This window comes from Crocodylus siamensis, chromosome 2 (assembly GCF_052110815.1).
Source record: "Crocodylus siamensis isolate JL-2025a chromosome 2, ASM5211081v1, whole genome shotgun sequence".
NCBI classification, from domain to species: domain Eukaryota; kingdom Metazoa; phylum Chordata; order Crocodylia; family Crocodylidae; genus Crocodylus; species Crocodylus siamensis.
This window is the reverse complement of record NC_143396.1, coordinates 176258218-176277878: the sequence shown is the minus strand read 5'-3', so window position 1 is coordinate 176277878 and position 19661 is coordinate 176258218. Positions and strand designations below refer to the sequence as shown.

At 47.5% G+C, this 19661-nt stretch overlaps 2 protein-coding genes across 7 annotated transcripts in view; one reads left to right on the top strand and one right to left on the bottom strand.

Annotated features, from left to right (window-relative positions):
• Positions 1–4044: 4044 nt before the first annotated feature.
• Positions 4045–16078, bottom strand: TMEM80 (transmembrane protein 80). Its single transcript, XM_090032400.1, has 3 exons — positions 9853–16078; positions 8501–8593; positions 4045–5979 (listed from the first exon to the last, which is right to left on the bottom strand). Exons 1-3 carry the CDS (start codon positions 9998–10000, stop codon positions 5774–5776), a joined length of 447 nt encoding a protein of 148 aa, XP_089888526.1. The 5' UTR covers positions 10001–16078; the 3' UTR covers positions 4045–5773.
• Positions 16079–16086: 8 nt separating this feature from the next.
• DEAF1 (DEAF1 transcription factor) overlaps positions 16087–19661 on the top strand; it is a 41602-nt gene continuing 38027 nt past the window's right edge. For all 6 annotated transcript variants that reach the window (XR_016440213.1, XR_016440214.1, XM_090032397.1 and 3 more), the window contains exon 1: positions 16087–16810. Coding sequence is in view for 4 of the 6 variants with exons in the window: in XM_090032397.1 (XP_089888523.1) it covers positions 16144–16810 (667 nt within the window). In the remaining 2 variants the exon portion in view is untranslated. The remainder of the gene's footprint in view (positions 16811–19661) is intronic.

Genomic DNA, 19661 nt, shown 5'->3' with positions numbered 1-19661 from the left:
GCTATGGCCCAGTTCCAACAAGGAAAGGTACAGAGATTCTGAGAACTACTCGTTGCAGAGTTCAGTGTAGGATCAAGTTTTAAATATAGGAATAGAAACAATTCCTGCAAGAAGGGACATCTAAGTGGTTGGCTTAATAGATCAAATGCTTTTATTTTTCTGAAATGAGAGAGAATACTTAGCATGCATTAAGCAGAAGATTGTTTTATGCATAAAGTTGGCATTAAAGGAAGACCCCAAAACATAACCAATACCATTGCATAGATGGGATGAATCCTATAGTTCACATTTCAGCCAGAAAATCTGGCAGTTACAGAGTCCCATGCTAGCAAAGTTTTGGCCTACCATGCACAGTTCAGGAGATGCCTGGTTCTCAAGGCACCAGTATTCATATTCAAACATGGTGAAGCAGTGGCACATCAGGCTTGTATAGAGGCACCTATTACTCAAAAGCATCTGTGATTTCACACTTTAGATGAATTGAGATCAGAAGTAGTAAAAGATCAGACCGACTGCCTACAGATAAAGAGGGTGGGCTGTGGATTAAGGATATACTAGCAAAACCAAAGTAAAGAGGACTTTCAGCCTTCTGTATAATCTTTTTCCTTCTCTCCCCATCCACAGTCAATGCAATCAGGGGGAGTCAAATCAATTGTAGCCTATCCAGCAGGCTGGATAATGCAATTCTACTATTAATAGTGCATGATGGCCCAGACTGCTTCTAGAGCATAAAACTCACTACTGAGATTTTGGTGCTATTGGAAAGTTTAGAGCTTGTCTACAGGAGTAGTTGCTTTTTCTTAACTAAAGGTGTGAGTTTAAACCAGTCTGGTTAGGCATCTCCACAGAAACTTATTTTAGTATGAGGATGGCTTCAGTTCTGATTAAATCAATCAGGAATAAGGTTAAGCTGAAATAAGTCAGTTTCAAAATGAAAAAAGAATGCCTGCAGGGATCAATTCCCATTTAACCATATCAGTGTGTCCTGGGAAGCGAAGTAACGCAGGGCACTCACCAGCAGCTCAGGATGAGATGCATGTGGGGCGGGAAGAGGAACCTGTATGGCTTGTTAGCTGCCTCTTTGTAGAATTATGGCCGGCCAGTAACGTCAGATGCCAGCTGGCGAAAATAAAAAAGGCGGCCACAGCTGTGGAGGGGGCGGATAGCCAGGAGATGCAGCTGCAGCTGATGCCGGCGGCAGAGCAGGCTCCACGAGTGGACCCCAGGGAGACTGACAAGCAGGAGGTAACGCTGGCTGGGGAGAGAGGAGCACCCCGTCAAAGACCCCTGCCGAACAACGGAGCGACCAGCTGGCTGAGTGGAGGGAGAGCAGAAGTGGCACCAGAGTGCAGCAGGACCCAGGTGGGAGTGCCGGGACAATGGGGCATGGAGGATGACACACCAAGTGGCGAAGACCCGGGTACAGCCCAGAAGGGGGTTGTAATCGGGGCAGGGATCGTTGCTGGGGCCCAGTGTGTTAAGTGATGAACTGGAGCTAGTCCAGGGAGCGACGAACAGGGAGGAGAGCCATCCCTCAGGGATGGGGAATAGGTTACGGGTCAGTTTAGGTGCATTCGTTTTGTTTTGCTACCCCGAGCAATGGGGCATAGGCAATAGGGATAAACATCCTTGTGGCGGGGCTGCAGGGAAGCCTTGGTAGGGTGCCAAAGTGGGGGAGGTACCCTGAAGGAAGGGACCGAGGAGTGAAGGGCTGTAGGGGCTGGCCCACAGGGCAAGCAGAGCCTCTAGCCATTGGCTCCAGGACGTGGAGCAGTGAATGTGACCCGCAGGGAAGACCGCGGATAATGGCCGGGGTGTAGAGGTGGTGGAGCCCCGTGAGCAACCTTCGGGCACAGCCTGGGCCACCGAGAGACCCATTAACTGACCCTGCCTACTGAAGGACACCAAGACGTGGCAGGCGAGAACAGGGTTGGCGATGTGAGGAGGAGAGAACTACCTCAGCAACAAACAGGCCCAGAAGGGGCGTGACATCCGCCAGTAGATCAAATTCCGCCCGAAAGCGGCTAGTCGAAGCCCGGCGGTTGCACACAGTGTGTGTGTGTAGATTAGACTTTAGTTGACTTCCCAAGAAAGCAGTATTCTTGTTTCTTGTTTCCTCCCCACTGCAAAGAAGATTGTCTTAGTGTTTCCTTCAGTTAAACTCTTAGAAGCAGCTTTCAAGTCAATGCTAGGCTGTCTGGAGAGCAATATAGAGACATCGCAAAGTATCACAGACCCATGTTTCAAATAAAGAGCCAGGCTGTAGCTGCTACATTTCCACCATACAACTGTCCAGGCCTACCCAAAACTAAAGGCTAAGGTTTCAGGAGATGTGGAAAACCAAGAGACAGAGCCTGTATACTTGGCCTGCAACACAGGCCACAGGACTTCACTTCTTATTTGTGGGATGATATCAACCTTTGGAAACAAAATAACACATGTATTTAACTTGGTAATGACTTTTGGCAATTATCTATGTCTTTGTTATCTCTACACAGACTTGTATGATGTGCTGTACTTGCAGCTACTCTTCTAGGCCATCAGAGGCAAAGGAAAGACATAAGTTTATACTGGAGTTCGAACTCCGACTCAACTAGTCATACATGTCTGCATGTGCACTTACATCAGGTGACTGTTTTTGATTGCATACTATTTCCTTTGGGTTTAAAGGAGACCTACATTTTCAAACCTTTGCATGAGGCAGGTATAACAAAGTAAGGTGTGCCCTGTTTAAGAGCATAGCCTTGGGATTGGAAAAGCCTATGCACTTACCTGAGTTTAATGTGAACAGTGCTTATTAAGTACACTGTGCCCTGCTACAATCCTAAACTTGACTAGCTCCTTCCATTTCAAAGCAGCCTTTGGACAGCTGCTTCCACCTCACCATATCCATGCAATTAATAGAGTACACTTACATTGCAAAGTAGAAACTGGGGCAGTCTTGGCCCTAAGCAGTTTATTCACTTAACTGATATGCAAATAACTGAAGTTTGTTCTAAGCTAAGCAAAAGACAACACACTGGGACTGATATTGTGATAAGCAGTTAAATGAATTATGCACTTGTCCTGTGTACATATACAAGGGCAGCACTCTGTACCAAGAAATGAGCATGTATTTATTCATATATGCAAATTAAAATAAATTGCACAAGGATTCATGCATGGTGTGTTATTCTTGTGTTTAGGCTGGATGTAGATATGTTATAGGTTGTATGTTCAGCATTAACAGAAGGTGTATGTTGGGCAGATCTCTTTATATCAGGCAAATGTTGAAGTACAAAAGAGTGGACATGTAACATATGCTGATTAAGCACGTGAATAGTTAGCCACTCTTTGCTACTTCTTAGATCCCAATCCTACAGTTTTCACATTGACTTTAGAGGTAAAATCCTGGAGTGACTGAACTCAATGGAATTTTTTGTTGCTGGTTTTAATGGGACTAGGATTTTAATCCATGAGAGAACTCCTACAAATTCTGCAGAAGTGTAGATTTGATTTTTCCTACATAGTAGGTGTAATCTGGCCTTAAAATTGGTGCTTAGTGGCTCAGAGAGAAGAACTGCTCCTTTGGTAGCATAGTGCTACCACAGGGGCCCTTCCACCATTTGGCATCATAACTGGGAAAAGTAGGGTAGCAGAGACAGTGTTTGGGCTATACCAGTGTCTGGCTTCATTTCTGGTCCCTGTAGCTGTGTAATGTAAATAAACTCAGACCTAGGGATGCTCTTCTAGGCCTTGGACAGGCATTGCTTTTATCACACACTGTATACAAATATTACATGAACAAACTGTAACATGCCAACTGACCACATGTTAAAATTATCATGGGATACTTTTGCACCATAAAGTTGCTGTTCTACGTTTCTGGCATGTTATGATTTCTTGTGAAGTACTTGCATATAACATATGACAGATGTAATGCCTGCCAGGGACCTCACACTGCATGGGAACGTCAACACAACAACAGAATCAGAAGAATCTTTTTCAGGTGTACAAGCACACATGCATGCACATGTACATATTCACACAGAGCCTTGGTCCCCAGAATGTAGCTCAAGACATTTTTGTTCTTGAAAACAGTACTTGGTCTGATAGTTTATTTTTTAAATATAGATATAAAAATAAAATGTTATGAATATACAGTTTATACCCCTGTACAACTTCCACCATAGGATCACATTATTGCTTAAAAATATAGTTGTTTGAAAAACTTGGCTTGCATACAATACTTCCTTTAGAAGAACAAGTCTTAAAATAGTGATTTTGCAGAACAGGAAGAGAAATTTACAAAAATAGTCACATCACATATTAAATATAAAAACTGTCAACAACATTAGACCCAAACTTTAAAGTCAGGAAGTTCAATGGTAGGGCACCTGTAGCAATACAAAGGACACCCAAAATGTGCATAACAGTGAGGTCCCCTTAAGGTCCACCCATATTAAAGTCCCATGATGGCCTTCACAATGCTGAAACTGACCTTAATGTAGACAACTGAGTCCATGGCTGCCAAAGCAAGGATCATTCAACTCCCTTGTGCATATATGAGACTCAGTTTTGGCCTTGTCTACACTAGCCTGCTTCTGCCACCAGAACTTCTGGCAGCACACAGCCAACCATCTTCTCAAGGAGGTTTTAGGGTGCAATTCACATCCTTCTTGGTAACTCTTCTACAGCAACTGTGCACCCAGAGTAGACCTTGCTGTTAAAGGAGCTGCAGCAGCTGGCAGAAGGCAGACATGCCAGGTGGCAGCAGAAGCCATCTTTGATTCAGAGAGGTGGTGTTGCCCTTGAGTTGTGTAGTATAGATCAAGCCACTGTTTGTTCTTACATACCCAAGGATAAATGAGAGGTTACACCATGGAGTCAGTATAGCTATGCTTGTGTGAGGAGGCACAAGTCAAATCAGAATATGAGTAATAGGGCAAAATTCTTCCCTCAAATACAATCCTACATATAGTAGGGCAGAAATGAGCCCATAGTATATTGGACCTGATTCACCTCTTTTAATGTAAAGCCTGAATCCAGTGGCAGCTGCCTCAGATGCCAACTTTGGGGGGTGGGGATGGAAAAATACAGCTGTTGCCACATAATGATGTGGCCAATCATGCCACTGGTACCTGGAAGCTGCTGTTGCCTCTGTGTGCAGCAGCGGCCTTAGACACCTGGCCACATTGTTATGCCTCTTCCTGACTCAGATCTGTGTTACTGGGGTTTTATGCTGGTATGATGCCATTAAAATCAATGGAATTAAAACCAGTGTATAACCAGAGTAATACACAGGTTTGTATTTGTTCTGATGTGGATACAAATATTTGATTCATAACTAAATCAACCATTTATAAAAATACATCTCCACATACCACAGACCCATACAGGAATTCAGTTTGCTAAATATTTGCATATGTGCCTAACGGTAAACCCAGAGCATTCCTGTAGGTTTCAATGGGAATTATTCATATGCTTAAATTGAAACATGTACTTCAGTAGTTTGGTGATTCATGGTCTTAGCTTTTGAACAAATTAATTGTAGACAGTGGAGCAAAACCACTGTTCAGAATATTTTCACTGCTAATTCAGGGAAGTTCCTGCCAGAGAAAAGCTATAAACATACCTTGTAATATAGGGAAGAGGAGTTTCTTCAGGTTTTACAGTGGAGAAAATTAAACCAAATACTTTTGCAAGGAACCCTTTAAAGGTGCACCTTTGTCCCTGTTACTGAAGAACTGCATCAGAAGAAGATGCCCTGTACAATGCTGGGCAGAGCAGAAGTTTAGTTGACAAATGCAGCAATGGCAATGATCTGTAGTATTGCTTCAAGCCCATACATCACAAGAAGAATAGTGTTTATAATGACATCTGCTTTCAGGACATAGGTCTCCCATACCAAGAAATAGACAGACAGGATGACACTGCCAACAGTGATCACAAGACTGACCCCTAGTGAAGCTTCTTCTTCTGTCAAGTTACCTTTTGTACCTTGTAGAAATAAAAAAAGCATTTTTAGAGGTTTTTAGACTTGCAGTGAGAATTTGAGTTCTAGTTCCTGTTCAATGACTGCACATAAGCAGATTCTTAAGCTCAAGAACATGCTTGAGTGCTTTCCTGAATCAGGGCTATTGTTTGTAAGCATAGAAACAAATTAAAAAAAAATCAATGGATAGCTGTTTGCACTGATCACAAAGCTAATCTAGATCTAGGACAAGCTACTGATATCCTAAGACAGGGGTGTCTAGCTGGGGCCACAGAGAGTTAAGTTGTGGCCCATGGGGCTTGGCACAGCTGCCAGAGCCACGACACTGGCATGGCTCTGGAAAACGGGGGGTGGATGCTATTGCTGAATTCAGGGCCTTTGGTCACCATTGGCAGTTAATAGCAACAGCAGGAGAAAAGGTGAGCAATGATGGCTTTTGTCTCCTGGCTTCCAGAGTGGCACTGATTCAGCAGCTCCAGCAGGCATGCCAACAGCCTACTACTGTCCTTTTTAGAGGTGAGGCCAAGTAAGCCAGACACCCCTTACTAGGGCTACTGGGATTTGAACCTGGGGTAGCTAGGCCAACAGACAGAGGCTGGGCCCGCAACACCACTGCACAGCTGGTCAGATGCCAGCCCCAGCCCAGGCTGGTTCCTCCCATAAGGATATATTAACCAGGAGTCAGGTGACTGGGGAATCTATAGACACCACAAACCCCTAACAGGAGGGTTTTACAGGAGGTCTATAAAAATCCTCATAACCCCTGTGGGACTTGTCCCAGCAACACTGCTTGTGTGGACTGCTGCCCAGTTCCACACCTGTTCTTGTTAGCTCCTGCCTGATCCCAGCCCAACCACAATCCCTGCCCCGCTCCTCCCCATCCCCAGCTCTGTTTGGACCTCCTAGCTCTGATCTACCTTCTTCCCTGACACAATACTGCCTCAATCCTTGGCCTGAAGCCTTGGATTTCAAATGATACCTGGTGTGACCTCGGCTTGCTTACAGTAATTTGCTGAGTGACTGCCTACAACCCGGTCAATCCTGACACCCCAGCTCTGAGCTGCAACATCTAAGTTATCTGCATAGATTAATGAACTTTAAAGGCAGGTATGACCATTACAAGCATCCAGTCTGACCTACTGCTGAACAGACCACTGAATTGCCCTGTTGGTTCTTGCATGTAGCCTGATAACCTGTTTACTATAGTACAACTTTTATCAGGATATCCAATCTCCACTTAAACGTCTCAAGCAATGGAGAATTTACCATGTCCCTTGTGTGAATCTGTTCCAATATTTAATTGCCTTTGCTGTTAAAAAATTGTGTTGTATTTCTGGTTTGTACCTTTCTTCCAAGTCAGGCTCAAGGTCATAACTTCCTTGTATACAGTGTGTTCATCCAGTAGGCTTTGAGCCCACACAGGGAACTTGTTTAAGCCTCTTTTTAACTATAAAAATGAAGGCACTAGCCATACTCATTCCAGATGCAACTCAACTGAAGTCACCATAGGCCATGATCTAAATGTCTTAAGAGTATTAGGCACACTCTCCCCCACTCTTACCCTTACTCCACAGTGGCAGGCTGCATCCCACTTCTAGCCTGGGGTACTGAGCACAGCCCATGCCCAGCTCTTGTTGTAGCTGTGGGAGCTGCACACTGCTGCTATGGGGCCAGGCTGGGGCTGTGCTCTGTGCACCCAGGCTGCAGCATGCATGATGCCTGCTGGTACAGAAGAAGGGTAAGGGAGGGGAGGGAGACTGGCAGGCAGGGCAGCAGAGGCTGTGTGTGGTGGAGGGAGATGGTGGGGTGCAGAGGCAGGGGGAGGAGTGCCAGACAACAGCTGTGGCTATGGCCCTGATCCTGGGTAGGTGCTGGAGGCTAAGACACAGCAGCTGCCTTCCCCACACCGCCCTCAGACTCAATTCTAAAGGTCTTCCCCCAATGTTAAATGGGGTAAAAACACTCATCTTAGAATCAAGTCAATACAGTAATGCTGCTGCTGCTCAACCTACCAATTCCCAAAGCCAGGGGGAGCCCTGTGGGCACATGCCATGCCCTGGCCCAGCCCCAGAGGGCTGGATGGGTTGCTCACCATTGCTCTATACTGAGTACTGCACAGGGGATGATTCCAGTGATGTGATTGCATGTTTATGCTGTTGGAAGTGTAAAGAAGGCATCTCCTACTACTGAATCAGAAGCTCTGTGGTGAGATTACCGTCTCTCACAACACTTACAAATAACACAGCAACATGCCAGTGTTATATTTGTAGCAATTATCACTATGTCTAGCCATCACTTTTCAATAGTACACACTACTTATATTTAATAACCAACATCTGTAGGCTAGTTTTGTTTGCCTTTTGCCCAACAGATTGAACAGTTAATGCTTAATACCAGGCATGTACCACAACCTATAAAATATGTTGATTTGCTAAATCAACATGTTTTGATGTACACAAAGTCATTAATGTTTAAGGATGAAGAGATAAACATTGTCTTAAAGGGAACAGTGATAGCGTAACATACCCAAGTATAATCGGATTGCTTCCAGAATGGCCATAATGAGTAGCAAAGCAAGATCAAGTGCCAAGAAATTATCTGGATAACTGAAAACTTGACCTGTTGAGTAACATGTAAAAAGCCCAAAATAATTAATTACATCCAAACGTAAGGTACAGCTCTAACTTCCGCATTTAGAATACAGACAGTCCTCGACTTATGTTTCTAGTTACAACGTTTTGCACTTACAATGTTTATAAATTGACACCCTGTTTCAACTGTATGACATCAATTTCAACTTTACAACGCTTGATCTGATGTGACACCATGCCAGCGAACAAGTTCGCTGCGTTGCTCATGTCCCTGGAGAATATCTGTCCAAACTTCCATGGACACTTTCTTTAAGAAAGCAGACAAGACTCCAGAAAAACCTACAGCCAAGACTCCTGAGAAGACTCCAGCCAAAAACCCTTCAAAAAGTCCAACCAAGAGCCTTTCAAAAAGTCCAGCAAAGTCACCTCGAAGAAGTCCTTCCAAATAAATATGATTGGTATTTACAACATAAATACATTAATACATTTCTCAAGCAGATTCCAGGACGTCACTCTCCCACTGTAGTTGGCCTTGGTGAGGCCGCAGCTGGAGTACTGCATCCAGTTTTGGGCTCCACAATTCAAAAAGGGGTGGAGAAGCTTGGGAGGGTGCAGAGAAGAGCCACGTGCATGCTCAGAGGTTAGGAAAACAGACCTTATAATGACAGGCTGAGAGCAATGGGGCTATTCAGCCTGGAAAAGTGCAGGCTCGGGTGATCTGGTGGCCACCTATAAGTTTATCAGGGGCACTCATCAGAATGTCTGTTCACCAGAGCACCCCAAGGGACGACAAGATCGAATGGTCACAAACTCCACTGTGACCGGTTCAGGCTGGACATAAGAAAGAACTTCTTCACTGTCTGAGCCCCCAAGGTTTGGAATAGACTGCCACCTGAGGCAGTTCAAGCACCCACTTTGAACACCTTCAAAACACATTTGGATACTTATCTTGCTGGGATCCTATGATCCCTGCTGACCCCCTGCCCCTGGGGCAAGGGGCTGGACTCAATGATCCTTCAGGGTCCCTTCCAGCCCAAATGTCTATGAAAAGTTTATGAAATAATGTAGCTATATTACTCATCTATAATTGATTAAGTACAAAATTCTGGGGTATTTTTGGTGAAAATAGGGTATTGGGCCTTGGTTCAGGAACCAATCCCCGATTTATAACATTGTTTCTTATGAGAAAATTGGTTCTGAGTTATGACGTTTTGACTGAAGACACGTTTTTCAGGAACCAATTACATCATAAGTCTGAGGACTACTTGTATATGCAAAGCAACTTACTCTTATAAATAATCATTAGGAGAGTTGCCAAGAAATAAAATATGTAATAAATTCCATTTAAGTAGAGCAAAATCTGTAAAGGAACAGATGACAGCTGGCAGAAGTTATTAAGGAGCTTTACTAGTAAAGCAGTTGCGATCTCTTTCATTTTGTTTTTAAAAACAATGTGCCCAGAAACACTAGTCACTATCCATAACAGCCCATGTAGCCAAGACAATAGGGACCTTGAGGGGGAAAACTACATTAAATTTGGATAAAAAATGTCATGAATTCAGAATGATAGCTTGCTGTCTGGAGGTAGGATATGTATAATGGTTTTTTCGATATTAAGTGCTTATATGGGTCCCATTACTGTTGCATTGGATCTTCCTCACAATCTTTAAGGTATTTAACTTCACAATACCTGTGTGAATGGGGGTGGAAAGTGCTGTCAACCCTGTTTTGCAAATGAAGAACTCATGCACTCAGGGACTTAATACAGGTTTCCCAAATCCTAGACTAGTGGAACAAACCTTCACCACCCATTTGCCAGTCAGAAAAAACTTGCAGCAAGAATACACCAAATTTATAGGCCACACATATCCTGCTCCCAAGAATCAGGCTTCCTAAAGCATGTCCTGAAATGAGAAGCTGATTTTCTGCACACAAGAGTAGCATTAAGCAGGCAGCCCTGAGGGAGTCAACTGACTTCATAGTTTATTATAATTTACTCTATTCCTGCTAATTACTCTTCGCTCAACAGGCATTAGTGACCTGCTCTTCTTTTTATGGTCTTGATGATCAAGCCATCCTATCTTTGGCAATTTTGCTCTCTGCTTTTCACTACAGAGGTGCTGACAATCCTTTCTTTCTTAATAGTCTCGATATTCCACAAATCAAGCTGTCATTTCTTCAGCAGTTCTGCTTTTTGTTAGCTACTAGTCTCTTTTCCTATTTCACAGTCCTGCAGGCTGTTTTTAGGTTTTTTCCCCCCTAATCCTAGATCTGCTGACAGTTCAGACATGAAAGGGTTAAAATGGTAGGTTTTGTCTAAGCAGCAAATGAAGGGTGAGCAAGCTGTCTCTATTGTGTGCAGCCCTAATTCTGGAAAAATCTTTTTTTTTCTTCGTTCTGCCTTCCCAAAAACAAAGGGCATTTAGACATGTGCCCCAGGAGAAGCATCTAACAAACTTTAAATGAAGCACCCCTGCTGCAATTTTGAACCACAGGGATGCTGATCCACAAGGCACAGCATGCTGCTGGAGTGCAGCAATTGCCATGCTCCAACATGCTGGAATTACAGTGCATCGCAGTAACCTCCCCGATCGTGTATATGCATCCAAAATATCTTAGAGTGGTTTGCAAGAAAGTATGGTATGCTGCGAAAGCACTGCCTAGCTAGCAGACTTCAGTATTGAAACAACCCTGCTATTTTAGCTGTATTATCTTAGTAGCTCACTGGTTGCTTGTTAGACACCATCCCTGGGGGTAGGGAGGACTGCAAGTGCTGGCTTGAACATCTTACCCATGCACTATAGACACTTTCCTTAGAATGGAGGTTCTCAGACTTTTTCTTATTGTGTCCCCCCTTCCAGATTTACCAGCTGCCTGCATATCCCTACCAGCATATATTTTATATTTAACCCTTTAAATGCCAATTATTATTATAATACCGAAAGTTAAATCTACCATTACAGTTTCTCCTACATACCGCACCTCCCAAGATGTCTTGCATACATGTGCCATAGTTTGGAAACCCCTACTGGAGAAAAATGCCCATACAGAAATTCTGACCCCAAATTTCTAGCCACATTTGCTGAATCATTCCTAAGATTGAGGTTGATACTCTGATCCTCTCTATAGCGTTGGTTCTCATCTAGCTTTGGATGAGAGCACCCGCATGTGATGGATGGGTGTATTCCAGTTCCCAAGGTTGCTAATCCTATTCAAGCAGAACTTGGTTTTCATGTTTCTCTAGTTGAAGGAAGGTGGAGCAAAATGCTGGAGAAATTCTAGTAGCAGAAATCTTTGAAGAATAATTTGTCTTTTTTCTTCGGCGGTTACAAAGCCTTTGGCAAGGGTGAAAGGGTGTGGGGGTGTGTGTGGGGGACATCAAGGTTTTAACTCAAGGGAGAAAAGAGGGAGTGCTATGGAATCCTTTTTAGTACCTCTTGTCAGCTGTGTAATGTCAGGTCTCAGGGGTGTGTGCTTCACAGATTTCATGAGGATTACTCTACAAACCTCATTTGTCGATAGAGCATTACTATGGACCAACCAGTCTGCCCATCCTCCTATCTCTCACATACATCTCTAAAAGCCTATTTTTTCTGATTAACTTGGTCAGGAGCCAAGTTGTAGCAGCACCAGAGTTAACTCTGCAGTGAATACATTCCCTAAGAAGCTATTGGTTACCCCTAGGACCTCAAAAAGATGGTGCTGATTACTGAGAAGTTAAAATAGAGTAATAATGAAGGTAACATTGTGTAAACTTATTAGGCAAGAAGCAAATCATTCATTCCAAATATTCTCACAGCTCCTCCCTCAGTGTGAAGGATGGAATTTACAGAAAGGATACAACTGATGAGGTTCTTCCTGTCCAAGAAAGGGGAAAAGTAGTTAGCAGAAAATCACTCAAAATATTTCCCAAAAATGGTGCAAAATGAACTACTAAACATTTAGTGTGGCTGTTGGTAGAATGCTTTAGGATTAGAAATGATGTTCCTGTGGTCCATTAGGAGAAACTAATATTTTCTCATTTTATCCAGTTCAGGTTCAGAGACAGCTTTAACTCTGAAGTGATATTGTGAAACCACCATTGTAAGAACCCACCTTGTCTGGTGCATGCATCTCTTTTTTAAAAAGAGAAAGTACTACATATAGGTGACAGGTACAGATTTCCGTCACCAACCACAGTTTTGAGTATCCACGGTTTTGCTCCCCCAGCCCTGCCAGAGGGGGCCTCTGGCTGCCAGGGCTATGGACTCAGGTCTGCAGTCCCCTGCCCCGACTACCCTCTGCTGCTTGCTGTGGGCTTGGGCAGGGCAGCCAAAGCAGTGTGGGGTGAACAGCAGTAGGTGAAGAGATCCCCGTGCAGCTCCTCTGCTCCCTGATGTGCCAGGTCACAAGGGAGGGAAGCAGGACAGCAGGGAACAGCGGCCTGCACTGAGAAGCTGCTCGCCGCTGTTCACCACCCTGCTGCCCTGCTTCCCTTCCTGCCTTGGTGACGCACCTTCTGTGCATGGGGCTGCACCCCCTCAAAGCAGCGGCAAGTGCAGGAGGCACATTACCAGGGCAGTGGGGAGAGTGAGCTGTGGCGAGATCCCTGCGCGGCCCGACTGTCACCAGCCATGCCAGGTCAAGCCTGCCAGTTGGCAGAGGCCCCAGAGGAGCAAAGCAGGGCAGGAGCCCCTGCCTGCAACCTACACCTGCCCCACGTATAGATTTGGGGGTCTCCTCTGCCCCTCGGGAGTGTGTGCGCTGGCAGGGAGCTGGCCCTCCCCCTCCCCTGGATAAGCCACCCACAGCCCCATCCTGCTCCACACTGGGGCCCTGCAGCTGCTCATTGCAGCCCCAAGCACTGCAGCTCCATCCCTACAGGGACCTCAATCCCCTTCTCTCCCACACTTACCTGCTGGAGCTAAACTGCAGGCTGCCTGGGGCCACATGCATTTACTGTACATGCACGTGGCGCCCCCCGTCTCATCGCCTTCCTTCCACTCTCTCCGAACTCCCTGGAGGCTGGAACTCATATTCAAGTCTAACCCCATTTCTTCCCATAAGCCATTTGTCTTACCAACCACAGTTTTGCCAACCATGGAAACTTTCATGAACCTAACCCCTGTGGTTGGCGAGGGAAACCTGTACTCACAGCATTCACTCTGAATAACCAAATAAGGTTTTAGTGGGTCTGTGCAGGGACCAGAGTAACAAGCAAGGAAATCAGAACATATAATTTGTTTTTAAATTATATCCAAGGATAGATTAAGACCAGTGCAGGGCCGAAACTAAGAAAATGATATTTTCTTCCAACCAAGCTCTTTTTAAAATCACAAGACCAGGGTGGTTACAATGACTACATTACTACATGAGAGGCTTCATGTTCACTGGACTAATTATACTGTGCGTTAGCACGTCATGCAAAAAACATGGTAATGCGCAGTAGATTAGTTCAATGGGTATTAAGTATCACTTAAAAAGCGTTCATCTGTGCTAATGTGCAATGGCACTGATTACAGCGCATTAAGTAATTATGGGTACTAAACTTAATGCACTGTAATTACAGCACATTAATGAACATGCAGACACACCTAAAACTGGCAAAATAAAAATTTTACTATAAGACAAGCAATAACAGTTGAAAGTGTTCTCAGTTCACCTCCCCTGTAAAAAACACAAAGTTAAGTTTCCTTGCAAGGTAGTAATGATTTAAGCCAGCACAGGTTTCCCACAATTTATGTGGGTTCTGTACATGCAAATTCACTCTTATGCGATGACCCTTTTTATACCCAAAATTTGTTAGATGCAAGGTAAATTCACTCTTCTGCAATCAGCATAGGTGCCTCCCTCCCCCCCCCAAGCAAGTCAGTCTGTTCAGGGAGAGGAAAGGGCTGGGGGCCCCATTCATGCCAGCCCCTGTTGCAGCTGCCCTGGGGGTGGCTGACACCAGCTGCCTGCAGCCACTGGGCTGCACTGTGCTATGATCCCCTGGGGCTCCACTTGTCCCCACTCACCCCAGTTCCTGGGCTGTGCCATGGTGCAGGCAGGTGGTGTTGGCTGCTTTCAGGACTGCTGCAGCAGGAGCTGGGGTGAGTGGGGACAAGTGGAGCCATGGGGGGGTCGGGGCATGGTGCAGCCCAGCAGCTGTAGGCTGCAGCAGGGAGAAAAGCGGAGGGAACTGTCAGTGGGTATGGGGTGTGAGGCAGGAGGGCACAGCTCTCACTGCTATGCACACCCTGGGAGGGCTGCAGGCTGGGGGGCTGTGGTGGGCTCTTTCTGGGGGTGGGGGCCATGTGCCCCCAGATCTGCACACGGGATGAGAACAGGCTGCTGCTGCAGGCTGGGACCTGCAGTGGCACTGGGTTCTTCCAGGCACTCAGTGGTGGTGCTGGAAGATCAGGTTGGGGGGGCTATGGCAAATTTTGGGGTAGCAGCATCTCCCCTCACAGCACCACCACCTGCCCTGACTGCCGGGAAGAACCTGGTACTGCTGCTGGCCCCAGCCTGCAGCAGCAGCCTGCTCTTGTCCTGCGCGCAGATCCGGGGGGCATGCACCCCAGGGAAGAACCCGGCACAGTCCCCCAGGATGCACGCAGCACCAAGAGCCTCACTCCCTAAGTCCTGCACCCACTGACAGCTCCCCCACTTTGCTCCCTGCTGCAGCCTTGGGGAGCTGCCCACGGGCTGTGCCATGCCCCTCCCATCCCCGCAGCCTTACTTTCTCACTGAGATGGGAACAAAACCCTATTTCTTACATCCCTGTTTCTTGCATTGTAGGCTGGGCTCCCTTTATAGGAATTTGATTGATGCGCAGTTTTCCAGGAACGCATGTACCACATAAATAGAGGGAAACCTGTAGTTCTCAACCACTTAGAATTCGAGGCACACTTCAGTGAACTCAAGCCACCCCTGCATAACTTCTGTAAATGGAGGGGCACTCCATTTCAAAATTGCTTTCCACTACCTAAATAATGATGATACAAAAATGAGGCAATTCCTTCCTTGGTTTAACTCCGCTGAAGGCCTCTTTGCATGAGGAATGCAATGGGCCCATTTAGCCCGGTGGGGGAGGTGTCCCTCAGAGAAAGAAAAACGCCCAAGGTTGGGCAAGCCCCGTCCCTCTGAACAAACGCAGACGTTCAGATCGGTCGGGGCTGGCGGGACGATGAAGCCTGGCTCCTCCCTCCTGCAAGGCCTTCTGTGAGCGTGCCTCACTTCCACCCACCTCCCTTTTTATGATCTGTATTTACAGTGTCTGTATTATCTGTTATTTATTATTATTGTAATTTCACATTTCCAGCACGGGGCCGAGAGGCGGAGGGAAGCGAAGGAAAGAGCCGTGCCCCTGCAGGACCCCTCCTCCATGGGCTCTGCCCAGTGCCGGGACCCCCGGGGAAACTGAAGCACGCGCTGCCCCCCCGACCCAGCAGCCGGCCCGGCGCCGCCGTAACCATGGCAATGCGGCCTAGTCCTGGGGCACCCCCCTCCCAGGCGCCTTCACGGGGGGGGCGGTAGCGATGGCAACGCGTCCCCTCACCTCTCCTGGCGGCCGCCATATCGGATGCCGCTTTCCCTCCTCCCCCCAGAAGTCCTCCAATGTCCCGGCAGGCTGTGCGCAGCGCGGCTCGGGCCCCTTCGAGTGTGTTCGGCCATTGCCGCCGCCCGGCGCGGGCAGGAGAGGAGCCGCCGCGGAGCCCTTCGGGGCCCCACGCCTCGGCCGGATTCGTTGCCCTTCGGGCTCGCTCGGCTGCGCTCGGCACTGCCCGCCGCACTCCGGGCCGGGTCCGAGCGCGCGCTCGGAACTCTTCGGCTCCCCCCGCCGCCGCTTCGGCAGCGCTCGGGCCCGCTCGGGTGAGCGCCGCAAGGACTCGGGTGCGCTCGGCCCTCGGGTGGTTACGGCGGGCAAGCAGCTTCGGGGGCGGCCCCGAGGGGGCTCGGGCGCGCTCGGAACCACTCGGGCCTGCTCGGGGAGCCTCGGCTCCCCTCACCTCTCCCCCCCCCCGGGGGCTGCCGCGGATGGAGGACGCTGACTCGGCGGCGAAACAGTTGGGTTTGGCCGAGGCGGCTGCAGTGGCGGCAGCGGCCGCGGTGGCAGCGGCTACGGCCGCGGCCGGAGCCGAGCAGCAGCGAGCCGAGGCGGCGGGCTCGGAGTCGGAGGTGGAGCCTGAGGAGCAGGTGACTGCTGTGACCGTGATGGCGGCAGATGCCGAACACATTGAGATGGGCACCGAGTCCCTGCCGAGTGCTGACGCCGCCTTCGCAGGTCAGGTCGGAGGCGCATGCGCAACAAAGCATCCTCTCCCCTCTCTCTTCGCGGCCTTGGCGCATGCGCGCTGAGCAATGGGGCTCTCTTCCTCTGGGGGATTCCTCCCTCGGCCCTTAGGTTGGCGCACGCGCGCTGATTAATGGAACTCAGCTGGGGGTTCCCCCGCTGCAGTTGGCTTGGCGCATGCGCACTGGGCCGTGGGGAATCTCCAGCCTGCAGGGCGCGCTGCTGTAGGACGCCTCGGGCCCGTCCACAGTGCCTGCGGGGAAGAGGAACTTGTGCCCTGCTCTCTGCTGTGCTCTGGGCGGATTACTCCTGGGCCCCTGCAAGGCAGCTGAATGCCTGGCTGCCCCCACCCCAGCCTGATGTGTGCAGGGAAGGTGTCGCTTGCTGCAAGAGGGGCCAGGGCAGGAGTGTTCGCATGCCCTGACTGCCTGCCACTGCCTCACACCACTGTTTTTGCCGCCTATGTGTGTGGTTGTGTGCCTCGGGTTGGACCGATGTCACCCTGTATAGCTTTACAGCAGAGGCTGTGGCAGCATCTGCCTAGCCCCTGGGACGGTGGTAGAGGGGATGCTGTTGCACTGACTTTTCGCTCTGCGCTAGTAGGTGGAGCACACCAGGGAGCTGGGTTATGTGCCCCAAGTGCCTCATCTGAGTGGCAGTTGTTACTGGTGCTGGTGAGACAAAGCAGGTGGAGGTGTTGTAGCATGTGGTATGATGGTGCTGTGTGGGCATATCTGGAGGCGCCCTACAGCCTGAGCTTTGCTGTCCTGCAAGCAGGAGGCCAATGAGCTGACGAAGCCAATGAGCTTTAGCTTCACTCCACTGAAGTACCAACAACCTTGGCAAAAATTGCAGTGGAGATGAGGCACAGGCAGTGTCACCTTCCCATAGACAAAGTCAGCACTCTTCTCCTCAGCCTCCCCCCTCCTTCTCTCCTCTCTCCAGCTTCATTTTTACCAATTTTGTCCAGGTAAAAAATCTCGCTTCTAAAGTTCATTAAATCTTTACAGCAAGATCCATATCCTGGTGTAAAAACAAATGTTTCTTGCAGTGAAAACACAACCTTCATAAAGCAGTATGTAATCATACATTTGACTCGCTCTTCCTGTCTAATCGCTGTTTCTGTCACGTTAAGTACTGTTATATTTGAATATATCCTGATCTCTAATAATACTTTACATGATAAAGCCCTGTTTTGGCATTATTTAATGAATTCTGAGCACACCACTGATGGAAATGTTGTTATCTCTGCTTTCCAGGTGGCAAGACTGACAGGCATAAAATAATTGAAGTCAGGCCACCTGAGTTGCTGGGTTAGAAGGAAGGATCTATCAGCCCTCTGTTGCTTCTGACAGTATTGGCATCGCTGTTACACTAAACATTAATTTTCCCCACATAGAATAAAGTGGAAGAGACTGTCCTTTCTCTACCTCGGCTCTTCACTGACATTTTCCTCAAATGCTGAATGTTGGAGATAATATGTGCGATTCAGATAGAAAAGCTTTTCTCATAATAATGGCTTTGTTCTTCATGTTCATATCTTACCCTGGGGATGGCTTTGGTGTTTTTCCGTTCCCAGAATGATGGAATCCTTTCTATTTTTTGTATGCCACGAAATAAGGTAGGCAAACTCAACCTAAGTAGTGTGTGTGCTCTGAATGACCTTTATGGGTAGGGTGGCCATATGTCCCGGATTTGCCAGGACAGTCCCAGATTTTATAGGTTGTCTGAGTCCTGGCTGCTGGAGAAAATTTAAGCAGAAGTCCCAGATTGGCAAGAACCTTGGAGGTTTGTGTGGGCAGGGTTGGAGCAGCTGTCAGGATATTCTGGGGAGCATAATGCCTTCGTCACTGGAGCCAGGGCTGGGGCCAGGGCACTGTGCAGGCTTTGTCTCCCCTGTGCTGACTCTCAGCTCAGGCCCCATCCTGGCACCTGCAGCTACATTCTGGCCATGCACCTCTGGGCCAGGCTGGACCAACCTGATAGCACATGGCTAGGATACTGCTGCAGTTTCCAGGATGGAGCCGGAGCCAGGAGTCAAAGAAAGCCTGTGCAGTGCCCTCAGCCTGGCTGGCATACTGGCCCTGGCTCCGGTGAGAGGCACTGTATTCCCAACAGCTGCTCCAGCTCTGCGTGCTGCTGCACACGGCCCCAGCACACACACATGTGTATGTGTGTGGAAGTGTGCATGCCCCCTAGTACCCCCCCACCCCCATCCTGGATTTCCCTAACATAATTATGGTTACCATACCTTTTATAGGATCGTGCACTGTTAAAAAGTGTGTTAGTTTTGTGGGTCCTGTAGAATCTGGCCTTATGAAGTCGTACATACATGACATACAGCACTCATTTTAGATGCTTTCAGTTAGAGGAGGGAACCTTCAAACATGCTCATGTTTTTATAAGTGTTTTATATATATACATATACACAGACACACATATATACATACATATATATGTGTACACACACATATATACACCTTGTCATTTTTGTATAAACGGGTATAAACCACAAGATGTCATGAGTTTTTACCTAATTTTCCCTAAAAATAAACCTAAACATCAGAAGGAGAGGGAAACTGGAAAACCCTCTAGCTTTATATCTAAACTCACACTTTAAGCAAAGTGTCATTTAGGTGCATTTTAGGACAGATGCATTTTAGGATAGATTTTTTTTGGCTGGTCAACAAGTGCAGCATGTTTTGGTGGTAGCAGTAATTTATTGGGTAGCCATAGACAGGCAGGGACTCTGAGGTTTTCTGACTGCAAATGATTCCTTAGCCTGATGAAGGGTGTTTGTACCCAAAAGCTTGCAAAGAAGAATTTTTCCAACTATTTTAGT

Excerpts from the sequence above, each read along its gene's own strand:
- TMEM80 (XM_090032400.1), bottom strand. The coding sequence starts at position 10,000 with ATGAAAGAGATCGCAACTGCTTTACTAGTAAAGCTCCTTAATAACTTC. Across the intron at positions 8,594-9,852 it reads CCTAATGATTATTTATAAGA|GTCAAGTTTTCAGTTATCCA; the intron begins GTAAGTTGCTTT and ends GTTACTCAACAG. Across the intron at positions 5,980-8,500 it reads AGCAATCCGATTATACTTGG|GTACAAAAGGTAACTTGACA; the intron begins GTATGTTACGCT and ends TATTTCTACAAG.